Source organism: Camellia sinensis, chromosome 15 (genome assembly GCF_055761805.1).
Source record: "Camellia sinensis isolate YWXY chromosome 15, ASM5576180v1, whole genome shotgun sequence".
In the NCBI taxonomy this organism is placed as follows: Eukaryota; Viridiplantae; Streptophyta; class Magnoliopsida; order Ericales; family Theaceae; genus Camellia; species Camellia sinensis.
In genome coordinates, this window is record NC_138975.1 from 68,806,085 (window position 1) to 68,818,062 (window position 11,978).

General features: G+C 41.1%; 1 protein-coding gene across 1 annotated transcript; it reads left to right on the top strand.

Moving 5' to 3' along the window:
* The first annotated feature begins 8,848 nt into the window (after positions 1 to 8,848).
* LOC145813039 (ribosome-inactivating protein charybdin-like) lies at positions 8,849 to 9,577 on the top strand. The gene has a single exon (XM_082908300.1). The coding sequence runs from the start codon at positions 8,849 to 8,851 to the stop codon at positions 9,575 to 9,577; it is 729 nt and encodes a 242-aa protein (XP_082764426.1).
* Positions 9,578 to 11,978: the final 2,401 nt, after the last annotated feature.

An 11,978-nucleotide genomic window follows, 5' to 3' on the forward strand; every position in this document is an offset into this window, starting at 1 on the left:
GGTTACGAAAGTCGGAAAAAATTATTGTGATCAGCATTGCCTCGCAAGAATGCGGCGAAGAGGTCTCCTCAGCTACGCACTAGTGCCAGCATCCAATCAAGGGGTGGCGAAGAATTGTTGCGGTTGAATGTGGCAGCGAGAAGATCGGAGATACGACTGAATCTAATCGATTCGTAGTTCATTTGAATTACGATGATCAGTGACCTCGCGCGATCTACGAAGACGATCATAGAGGTAGCCAGATCATTTACGATATTAATGAGTGCAGTCGGGCCAAGGGCTATGTTATTAATACTTTGTCCGGAAATGCATTCCAGGGCATTATAGCTATCATCATAACCCAAGAAAGTGAATCCAGGAATTAGATATGGAGAAGTAAGTGAAGTACACCTGAACTCCAACCACTCCTCAAAAACTCCATTTGGTAGGCGTCCAAGTAAAGGTTGTCCCGTCGAATCCTCAGCCAGATCCAATGATTGTTGGCTCGCAGTATGATGTTGAACCATCGAGTGGGTAAATTCTGTTGAGCGGGAAGTACGGGAATATTGTGTGAGAAGGTCTCTCCTAATTCAACGTGTAAGTCCTCAATGAAGTCCCCCTTTCAACGTTGAACTCATTTGTGAATTCCGTTATTAACTGAATTCAATTATGTTGTTGACATTAATAATCAATCAATACAAAAACATAAAAATAATAACTCAATGGAGTGCTTGTAACTATCCTTTTATACGTTGAATTTTGCCATTGACAATAATAATAAATCAATAGCTAAAATAATAATAAATCAATGCCTAAAATAATAATAATTAAAAGCTAAAATAATAATAATAAAATACTATTAATAAATAATTTTTATTTTTCTCATCTCAGACATTATTGTCAAATCTTCAATCGAATTGTGAAACGTTTTACTAAAATAATGAATAGTGAATCATATGATTCACTTTATTTAACACTAGCGGTCCGACACAAATAAAGTGAATCATACGATTCACGATTCATTATTTTAGCAAAAGATTCACGATTCAATTCAAGATTTGATAATAATGTCTGAGATAAGAAAAATGAAAATTATTTAATAATATTATTTCATTATTATTATTTTAGCTTTTAATTATTATTATTTTAGCTATTGATTTATTATTATTGTCAATGGCATAATTCAATTGAGTTAATGGCGGAATTCAACGTTGAAAAGGATAATTACAAGCACTTCATTGAGTTATTATTTGTATGTTTTTCTATTGATTGATTATTATTGTTAATGGCAAAATTGAATTTAGTTAATGGTGGAATTCACAAACATGCTCATGTTGAAAGCAGTAGCGGAGCTTACAGGGACTTCATTGAGGACTTGCCGTTGAATTGGGAGAGACCTTTTCACACAATATTCTAGTACTTCTCGCTCAGCAGAATCCACCCACTTGATGGTTCAACATCATATTGCGAACCAACAATCATTGGATCAGACTGACGATTCGACGGGACAACCTCTACTTTGACGCCTACCAATTGCACAATTATGAGGAGTGGTTGGAGTTTGGGCGTACTCCTCCTACTTCTTCATATCTAATTCCCAAATCCACTTTCTTAGGTTACGATGGAGACTACAATGTGCTGGAACGTCTTTTCGGACAAGGTATGAATAGCATAGCCCTTGGCTCGACAAAACTCACTAATGTCGTAAATAAACTGGCTACCTCCATGATCTCCTACGCATATCGCATGAGGTCACTGATCATCATGATTCAAATGATTTGTGAATCAATTACATTCACTCCTATCTCGGACATTCTCGCTGCCACATTCAGAAGCAGCAATTCTTCGCCAACCCTTGATTGAATGCTGGCAATAGTGCGTGGCTGGAGAGACCTCTTTGCCGTATTGCTGCGACCTGATGTTGATCCCAATAAGTTCATCTGACTTCCGTAAACCAATGATATGAATATCGTGTCCGCTCTAGACGTTGTTGTCGTACTTTCCATCTTGCTCAGAAGTGTCCGCGCATCATCATCATCAAATCCTAAACCATAAACCCTTAGTGTTTAGTGTTTAGGGTTTTGGGGTTAGGAGTTAGGGGGTTAGGGGCTAAGGGTTTGGGGTTAAAGGTTGGGGTTAGGGGTTTAGGGGTTTAATTCGGGTTTTAGGGTTTTGGGTTTAGGGTTTAGGGTTTGGGGTTTAAGGGTTAGGGGTATAGGGGTTTGGGTGTTGGGTTTTGGGGTTTAGGGCTGGGGGTTGGGGGTTAGGGATTGGGTGGTGGAGATTGGGGTTTGGGGTTTAGGATTTAGGATTGATGGCCTAGGGTCTAGGGTTGACGGTCTAGGGTCAAGGGTTGGGGTTTATGGTTTAGGGTTTGGTGGTTGGGATTGGGGGTTTGAAGGTTTAGGGTTAGAGGGTTAGGGGGTTAGGGTTTAAGGTAGAGTTTAGGGGGTTAGGGTAGGGTTTATGGTTTATGGTCTAGGGTTTGGGGTTTGGGGTTAGGTTTTGGAGTTTGGGGTTTAGGATTTTGGGTTTAGGGTTTAGGAGTTGGGGTTTGGAGTTTTGGGGTTTTGGGGTTTCGGGGTTTAAGGTTTAGCTTCAAGGGTTTGGGGATTTAGGGTTTAGGGTATGGGATTTGGGGTTTAGTGTTCTCGGATTTTTGGGTTTTTGGGATTTGGGGTTTGGTGTTTTCGGGTTTTTGGGTTTTGGATTTTTTAGGATTTAGAGTTTAGGATTTGGGGTTAGGGGTTAGAGGTTAGGCTGTAGGGTTTAGGGTTAGGGGTTAGGGGTTGGGGGTTAAGAGTGTAGGGGTTAGAGGTTAGGGCAGGGTTTATGGTTTAGGGCTTGGGGTTTAGGGCTTGGGGTTTGGTGTTGGGGTTTGGGGTTAGGGGTTTGGAGTTACAGTTTTGTGGTTAGGGGTTTAGGGTTTGGGGTTTTGGGGTTTCGGTGTTCGGGGTTTAGCTTTTAGGGTTTTTGGGTTTTTGGATTTTATGTTTTGGGTTGAGGGTTTAGGGTTTTTTAGGGTTTAGAGTTTGGGATTTAGGTTAGGGGTTAGGGTTTAGAGATTAGGGTTAGGAACTAGGGGTTAGGGGTTTAGGGGTTAGGGTTTAAGGTTTAGGGTTTAGGGATTAGAGTTTAGGGGTTAGGGGTTAGGGTTTGGGGTTTAGTGGTTTAGGGGTTGGGGTTTAAGGTTTAGGGTTTAGGGATTAGAGTTTAGGGGTTAGGGGTTAGGGTTTGGGGTTTAGTAGTTTAGGGGTTAAGGGTTAGGGTTTTAGGGGTTTGGGTTTCGAGTTTCGAGTTTCAAGTTTCAAGTTTGGGTTTGGGATTGGAGTTTGGGGTTTAGGGTTTTAGCGTTTTGGGGTTTTGGGCTTTGGGCTTTGGGTTTTGGGTTTTGGGTTTTGTGTTTGGGGTTTAGAGGGTTTTTAGGGGTTCACTATTTAGGGTTTGGGGTTGGGGTTGGTGTTGGAGTTTGGGGGTTGGGGTCTAGGGTCTATTAGGGTCTAGGGTCTATTAGAGTTTCGGGTCTAGGAACTATTAGGGTTTAGGGTCTACGATCTATTAGGATTTATGGTTTAGGATTTAAGGTCTATTAGGGTTTGGGGTCTAAGGTCTAGGGTCTAGGGTTGGGGTTCCACGGTCGAGGGTCAGGGATTTTGGGTCAGGGGTTTAGGGTTTAGGGTTTATGCTTAGGGGTGAGGAGTTAAGGGTTGGGGGTTGGGGGTTGGGGTTGGGGTTGGGCTTGGAGTTGGAGTTGGGGTTAGGGGTTTACAGGTTAGGGGTTAGGATTTTAAGGGTTAGGGGTTAGGGTTTGGGTTTGGGTTTGGGTTTGGGTTTGGGATTTAAGGTATCAGAACCCTTCAAACCCAAATCCAAAACCCCAAAACCCCAAACCCCAAACCATAAATCATAAAACCTAAACCCCAAACTCAAACCCAAACCCTAAATTCTAAACCCCCTAAAAGCACTAAATCTCCTAAAAACCCTAAACCCTAAATCCTAATTCGTTAAGAATCCTAAACCCCATAAAAACATAAAACCCAAAACCCTAAACGTTCAACCCTCAACCCCAATGCTAGACTCTAGACCCTCAAACCCTAAACCCCAACCCCAACCCCAAACCCCCCAACACCCCAACCCTAAACCAAAACCCCAACACCCAAACCCCTCAATCTCAAACCCCAAACCCTAAACCACTAAAACCCTAAACCCTAAACCCTAAACCCCAGACCCCAAACCCCTACCCCTAAACCTCTAATCCTGAAACCCTAAACTTTAAACCCTTAGGGTTTAGGGTTCGATAATTATGATGCGAAGATGCTCCTGAGCTAGATGCCAAGTACGACAACCAAAGCAGACACAATAGTCATATTATTGGGTTGAGGAAGTCGGAAGAAATTATTAGGATCAGTATTAGCTCGCAGGAATACGGCAAAGTGGTCTCTCCAGAAATTATTGGGATCAGTATCAGCTCGCAGGAATACGACAAAGTGGTCTCTCCAGCCACGCACTAGTGCCAACATCCAATCAGGGGGTGGCAAAGAACTGCTACTGCTGAATATAGCAGCGAGAAGATCTTAGATATGAGTGAATCTAATCGATTCGTAGATCATTTGAATCATGATGATCAGTGACCTCGCACGATCTGCGAAGGAGATCATGGAGGTAGCCAGATCATTTACGGCATTAGTGAGTACAGTCGGGCCAAGGGATATGTTATTCATACCTTGTCCGGAAACACGTTCAAGGGCATTGTAGCCGCCAACATAACCCAAGAAAGTGGATCTGGGAATTAGATGTGGAGAAGTAGGAGAAGTACACCCGAACTCCAACCACTCTTCAAAAACTCCATTTGGTAGGCAACCAAGCAGAGGTTGTCCCGTTGAATCCTCAGCCTGATCTAATGATTGTTAGTTCACAGTATGATGTTGAACCATCGAGTGGGTGGATTCTGCTGAGCGGAAAGAATGGGAATATTGTGTGAAAAGGTCTTTCCCAATTCAACGCGCAAGTCCTCAATGAAGTCCCTGTACACTCCACTACTCCTTTCAAAATTGAACTCCTTTGTAAATTATGCCATTAACTGTATTCAATTTTGCCATTGACATTAATAATCAATCAATAGAAAAACATAAAAATAATAACTCAGTCGAGTGTGTGAAGCCCCTGAAAAAAAATGTATTCTCTTTAAAACCCTAATGATTGAATTATTTCCTTAAAGCCCCTCAGTTCCTTGAATTATTTCGAATCTTGTCGGTTAGCATTTTTTTTTTTTATCAAAACAGGAATATCCTAGCCAAATTAGGTTCCTTAGCTTAATTTAATTTAATCCTACATAAGTAAGGCTCCAATACATGAATTTAATTCCAAGTCCTCACTTCTTTTATTAATTTCAAGAAATTCCCCAAAACTAGTACATGTACTTTTAGACTATAGGTAGCATCAATCAATTTGAGATCTATATAGATATATACATTGGGAAGTGTGTCCTTAGTACCTAAATTGAATAAAAAAATGCCCCATCTCCCTTCCCAATGACCGGCCACCCTAGGAAAATGTGAGGGGCCTATTTTCAAGAATTACAATTATGATCCTAGCACTTAGTACCCCTTAACCTAGGGTTTTGTTCCCAATACTAGTTTCATTTCAACTTAAGACCAACTAGATATTGTCTAATCCCATGATTAAGTTCCCTAATCACTCCCTATTCCATTAGACTCTAAGTAAATCCTAACTTTTCCATCTAATTCCAACTAGTGGGCCTTTATGTCTTTTTACACCAAAATTTGCCTATAAATACCACCACGCCCTAGCTTGGAAAGCACAAACAACACACTCACACACACATTCGGCCTAGAGGAAAGAAAGGAGAGCAAGAGAAAAGTCTTGAGAGGGAGAGGAAGGAAGATGAGAGTCATCTTGTTCAAGCCTAGCAAGCAAGCACTACGCCAAAATTGGGCTTTAGCGGCGGTTTTTTACCGCCGTTAAAGGCTGTAAAACCGCCGTTAAAGCCTTTAACGGCGGTATTAACGGCGGTTTTGTTACCACCATTTATGCGCGTGTCGGAAAAAGTACAACCGTCGTAAAAAGGTAAATTACCGTCGTTAAAAGTCGACCAAAAACGGCGGTAACATAGGACCAAAAACGGCGGTTTTTTACCGCCGTAAATAGATTCAAATTTTTCAAAAAATAATTCTTTCTTCTTGCACTCCCCAAGTCTTGAACCCTCAACCTCTCATCCACCCACACTAACCACTCTACTATAGCCACTCTTCATGAAATATATTCCCTAAATAAATATTTAAACATTACTTTTACTTTATTGTAGATGGTTTCGCCGGAGCTCGCCGGAGTTTCGCCGGCAAAGACCGCCGTCATTAACGGCAGTAATGATTGGGCATTAGCGACGGTTTTGTTACTGCCGTTAAAAGTGGGCATTAACTGTGGTTTTTTTAACGGCGGTAACAAAACCGCCGTTAATGATACCTTTAACGACGGTTTTCGTTACCGCTGTTAATAGTACCTTTAACGACGGTTTTCGTTACCGCCGTTAAAAAAACCGCCGTTAATGCCCTGTTTTGGCGTAGTGAAGCCACAATACAACCTTCTCTTTCATTTTCCTTTTTCAAATACATGTTCTTAAGGGTTCTAAACATTGTTTTCAGATGTGTTATTAATGATTTCCTTGTGTTAAAAATGATAAGAGTTTAGCATGTTTTCATCACAAAGGAAATGAAAATTTTTCCTTAGTAGATCCCTTTTCTCACAAATCTTCTTGTTTTGGGTATTGTGCCTTAGAATCTGTTTTCGCAGCCAACTTTCAAAATTTCTAGAAAAATGTAGAAAATTATTCTGGACCTCTATTTTATGTCAAAATCTTCCTTAAGGAGTTAGATTTCAACTAAAATTGGTTTCATTGAAAAATAGTGAGCGGTTTGTAAGAAAATCAAATTTTCATAACGGTCGACGAATTTGGACAGCGATGGAGTGTTTTGTAAATAACTTAAAATCTAGAAAAGCTATCCCATTTCCGAAATGTGTTCTAGAAACTAGATTAAATTCTATACGAGCCATAGGAAGGCCGAGTCCGGGGAAAAATCTAAAATAGCCCTTTTCATTCAAATCCTTATGTGATATTGAATCAGGAAATTTTGTTGTGCATGGTTGTTTTATGCTCTTGTATTCATGAAAATGCTTATTAGCTTATGATCATATCTTGGCAAGATATTGTATGTGTTATGGTTATGTTCATTATCTTCTTCATCTTAATGATGCATGCTTATGTGGATATTATTATCTTGTTAAGTTGGTCTAACCTTGATTTAAAACATTTAACTCCACGAAAAACGTAATTGGGATGGTAATGGGTTTTCGATCACTTGAGCAATGAAAGGATGATAATGTGTGATGTATGGATTGTTGGGATGTGTTCCCTATTTGGAAGTTAAAATCTTGCGCAAGTGGTTTTCGGAACCCTTGAACGGAGCGGTTGTATTTGGACCCTAGGTGGTTTGGTGTGAGGAGGGATTTGGGCAAGGTCCATTAGTCTCTTTTGAGGCCATGCAGTTGGCGCTACGCGGTATATAACCGTTGGTAGGCATCCGAGGTTAGTTCTACAACAAAGCAGCAAAAGAGGGGGCATACTGAATAATCCGCGTTCGATTCTTGTGGTTAGGAGGACGAAATCTCTTTGGGGGATTTCTAGTTTACTAACATCTAACTTGTAACCCTTTGTTTATTTAGTTGAGTATCATGCTTTACTACTTGATGTTATATTTGTGATTGTGTATTGCACTGGGAAAAAAGGGACGGGGTGTGTGTGTGTTTATTGGGCATTCAAAGCTCACGGCATATCATGCCAGGTGCCGAAGAGAAGCTTATAGCTGGAGATGACGAACCTGAAACCTTCGAAGACCTTTGGCTATCTTAGGAAAGTTAGAAATTCCTTTTGATATTTTATAAGACTCATATGAAGACTTAAATTTTCTTTTTGGGATGTAATGTAATGGAACAAGCTTTTGAGATTAAGGATATTCGTGGTTGTTATGTACTTATATTCTAATATTTATATGTATACACGTTATCGTTGCTTATGAGACCTTGTGTCAATACCTTTTAAGATTTGTCAATACCTAAGAAAGCCGGACTTAGAAGGGAGGCTAATTTGACTCCTCCGGCGATCTGGGATCTTACTTGGTTATTGACCATTGGACTCATTAATGACTCTCCCTTGACTGCAATCAATAGTGTAGATCTGGGGCGTCACAGAGTGCTTCTAATTATCCTTTTCAACGTTGAATTCCGCCATTAACTCAATTGAATTCTATCATTGACAATAATAATAAATCAATATCTAAAATAATAATAAATCAATAGTTAAAATTATAATAATTAAAAGCCAAAATAATAATAATTAAAAACAATTAATAAATAATTTTCATTTTTCTTGTCTCAGGCATTATTGTCAAATCTTAAATAGAATTGTGAATCATTTTGCTAAAATAATGAATAGTGAATCGTATGATTCACTTTATTTAACACTAGCGATCGAGCACAAATAAAGTGAATCATACAATTCACGATTCATTATTTTAGCAAAACGATTCACAATTCGATTCAAGATTTGACAATAATGCCTGAGATGAGAAAAATGAAAATTATTTGTTAATATTATTTAATTATTATTATTTTAGCTTTTAATTATTATTATTTTAGCTATTGATTTATTATTATTGTCAATGACAAAATTAAATTGAGTTAATGGCGGAATTCAACGTTGAAAAGGATAATTACAAGCACTTCATTGAGTTATTATTTTCATGTTTTTCTATTGATTGATTATTATTGTCAATCGCAGAATTGAATTCAATTAATGGCGGAATTCACAAAGGAGTTCAACGTTGAAAGGGATAGTGGAGCTTACAGGGACTTCATTGACGACTTGCACGTTGAATTGGGAGAGACCTTTTCACACAATATTCTCATACTTCCTGTTCAACAGAATCCACCCACTCGATGGTTCAACATCATACGGCGAACCAATAATCATTGCATCAGTTTGAGGATTCGACGGGATAACCTATACTTTGATGCCTATCAATTGGAGAATTTTGCGGAATGGTTGGAGTTCGGGCGTACTTTTCCTACTTCTCCCTATCTAATTTTCGGATCCACTTTCTTGGGTTACGATGGCGGCTACAATGCCCTGGAATGTGTTTCCGGACAAGGAATGAATAACATAGCCCTTGGCCCGACCGCACTCACTAATGCCGTAAATGATCTGGCTACCTCCACGATCTTCTATGCAGATCGCATGAGGTCACTGATCATCGTGATTCAAATTATCTGCGAATCGATTACATTCACTCGTATCTCCGACCTTCTCGCTGCCACATTTTGCAGCAGCAGTTCTTCGCCATCCCCTGATTGGATGCTAGCAGTAGTGCGTAACTGGGGAGACCTCTTTGCCGCATTGTTGCGAGCCGTTGCTGATCCTAATAATTCTTTTCGACTTCTGCAACCCAAAGATATGAATATCGTGTCTGTTCTGGACATGGTTGTCGTACTTGGCATCTTGCTCAGGAGCGTCCGTGCATCATAATCATCAAACCCTAAACCCCAAACCCTAAACCCTAAACCCTAAGGGTTTAGGATTTAGGGTTTAGGGGGTTAGGGGTTTAGGGGTTAAGGGTTAGGGTTTTGGCGGTTTAGTTTAATGTTTTAGGTGTTTAAGGGTTTAGTTTAGGGTTTTAGGGGTTTAGCGTTTGGGGTTTGAGGATTCGGGGTTTAGGGCTTTGGGTGTTGAGGATTGAGGTTTAGGTGTTCAGTTTAGGGTTGGGGGTTGGGGGTTTGGGGTTAGCGGTTGGAGGGTTGGGTATTGGGGGTTGGGATTTGGGGTTTAGGATTTAGGGTTGAGGTTCTAGGGTCTAGGGTTGAGGGTCTAGGGACGTGGGCTGAGGTTTAGGGTTTGGGGTTTTGGCTTTACGGTTTAGGGTTTGGATTTGGATTTGGGGATAGGGATTATGGGTTAGCGTATAGGGTTAGGCGTTAGGAGCTTAGGGGTTAGGGTAGGGTTTATGGTTTAGGGTTTGGGGTTTGGGGTTAGGTGTTGGGGTTTAGGGGTTTCGAGATTTCGGGGTTCGGGGTTTAGCTTTTAGGGTTTGGGGGTTTAGGGTTTGGGATTTGGGGTTTTAGGATTTTTGGGTTTTTGGTTTTTTGGATTTTGGATTTTGGATTTTGGGTTTAGGGTTTTTTCGGGTTTAGGGTTTAGGATTTAGGGTTAGGGGTTAGGGGTTGGGGGTTTAGAGGTTACGGTTTTAGGGGTTAGGGTTTAGAGTTTAGGGTTTAGGGTTTAGGGATTAAAGTTTAGGGGTTAGGGTTTAGAATTTGGGGTTTGGGTTTAGGGGTTAGGATTTTAGGCTTTTAGGGGTTTGGCTTTCGAGTTTCGGGTTTGGGCTTGGGTTTGGGTTTGGGTTTGGGGTTTAGGTTTTGTGGTTTTAGAGGTTTTAGGGTTTTGGGGTTTTGGGGTTTCAGGCTTTCGATTTTGGGTTTGGGGTTTAGAGGGTTTTCAGGGGTTCAATGTTTTAGGAGGGTTTTAAGGTCTAGGAACTATTAGTGTTTAGAGTCTAAGGTCTATTAGGGTTTGCGGTTGGAGATTAGGGTTTTGGGGTCTAGGGTCTGGGGTCTAAGGTTTAGGGTCTGGGGTCTATTAGGGTTTAGGGTCTAGGGTCTATTAGTATTTAAGGTTTAAGATTTAAGGCCTATTAGGGTTTAAGGTCTAGGGTTTAGGGTCTAGGGTTGGGGGTCAACGGTTTTGGGTCCAGGGCTTACGATTTATGGTTTAGTGATTAGGGTTTAGGCTTAGGGGCTAGGAGTTAGGGTTTGGCGGTTGGGGTTCTGGTTAGGGGTTTAGGTGTTAGGGGTTAGGGTTTTAGAGTTTAGGGGTTAGGGCTAGGGTTTTAGGGGTTAGGGGTTAGGGTTTTGGAGTTAGGGGTTTGGTATTTGGGATTTAGGGTTTCAAAACCCTTAAACCTAATACCCAAACACTAAATCCCAAAACCCTAAACACCAAACCATAAATCCTAAACCCTAAACCTCCTAAAACCATAAACACTAAATCCTAACCCCTTAATAACCCTAAACCCCCTAAAAATCCAAAACCCAAAACCCAAAACCCTAACCCTCAACCCCTAACCTCTAAACCCTAATCGCTAAACCCTAAACCCAAACCTTGACTCTGACTCCCACCTCGAAGCCTGAACCCAAACCTGAACCCGAAACCCCGAACCCTAACCCCAAACCCGAATCTAAACCCTAAAACCCAAAACCATAACCCTAAACCCTAAACCCTAACCCCTTCCCCAACCCTTTAAACCGTAAGCCCCTAACCCCAACCCAAAACCCCTAAACCCTAAACCCCAACCCTTGACCCTCGACCCTAGACCCTCAACCCTAAACTCCAACCCCAAACCCCCCAACCCTAACACCCAAACCCCAAACCCCTAAAACCCTAAACTAAACCCTAAACCCCAACCGCTAAATCCCTAACCCCAGAACCCTAAACTCTAAACCATTAGGATTTAGAGTTTCGAGTTTAGGATTTAGGGTTTAATGATTATGATGCGCAGATGCTCCTGAGCAAGATGCCACGTACGGCAACCATGTCCAGAGCAGACACAATATTCATATCATTAGATTGCGAAATTTGGAAGAAATTATTAAGATCAGCATTGGCTCACAGGAATGCGGCAAAGAGGTCTCCCTAGCCACGCACTAGTGCCAGCATTCAATCAAGGGGGGGCGAAGAACTGCTGCTGCTGAATGTGGCAACGAGATTATCGGCGATACGAGTGAATCTATTCGATTCATAGATCATTTGAATCGTGATGATCAGTGACCTCGCGCGATCTGCGAAGGAGATCGTGGAGGTAGCCAGATCATTTACGACATTAGTGAGTGCAGTCAGGCCAACGACTATGTTATTTATACCTTGTCCAGAAACA

Bases quoted from the DNA above. Each gene is read 5' to 3' on its own strand.
- LOC145813039 (XM_082908300.1), top strand. From the start codon at position 8,849: ATGGCGGAATTCACAAAGGAGTTCAACGTTGAAAGGGATAGTGGAGCT.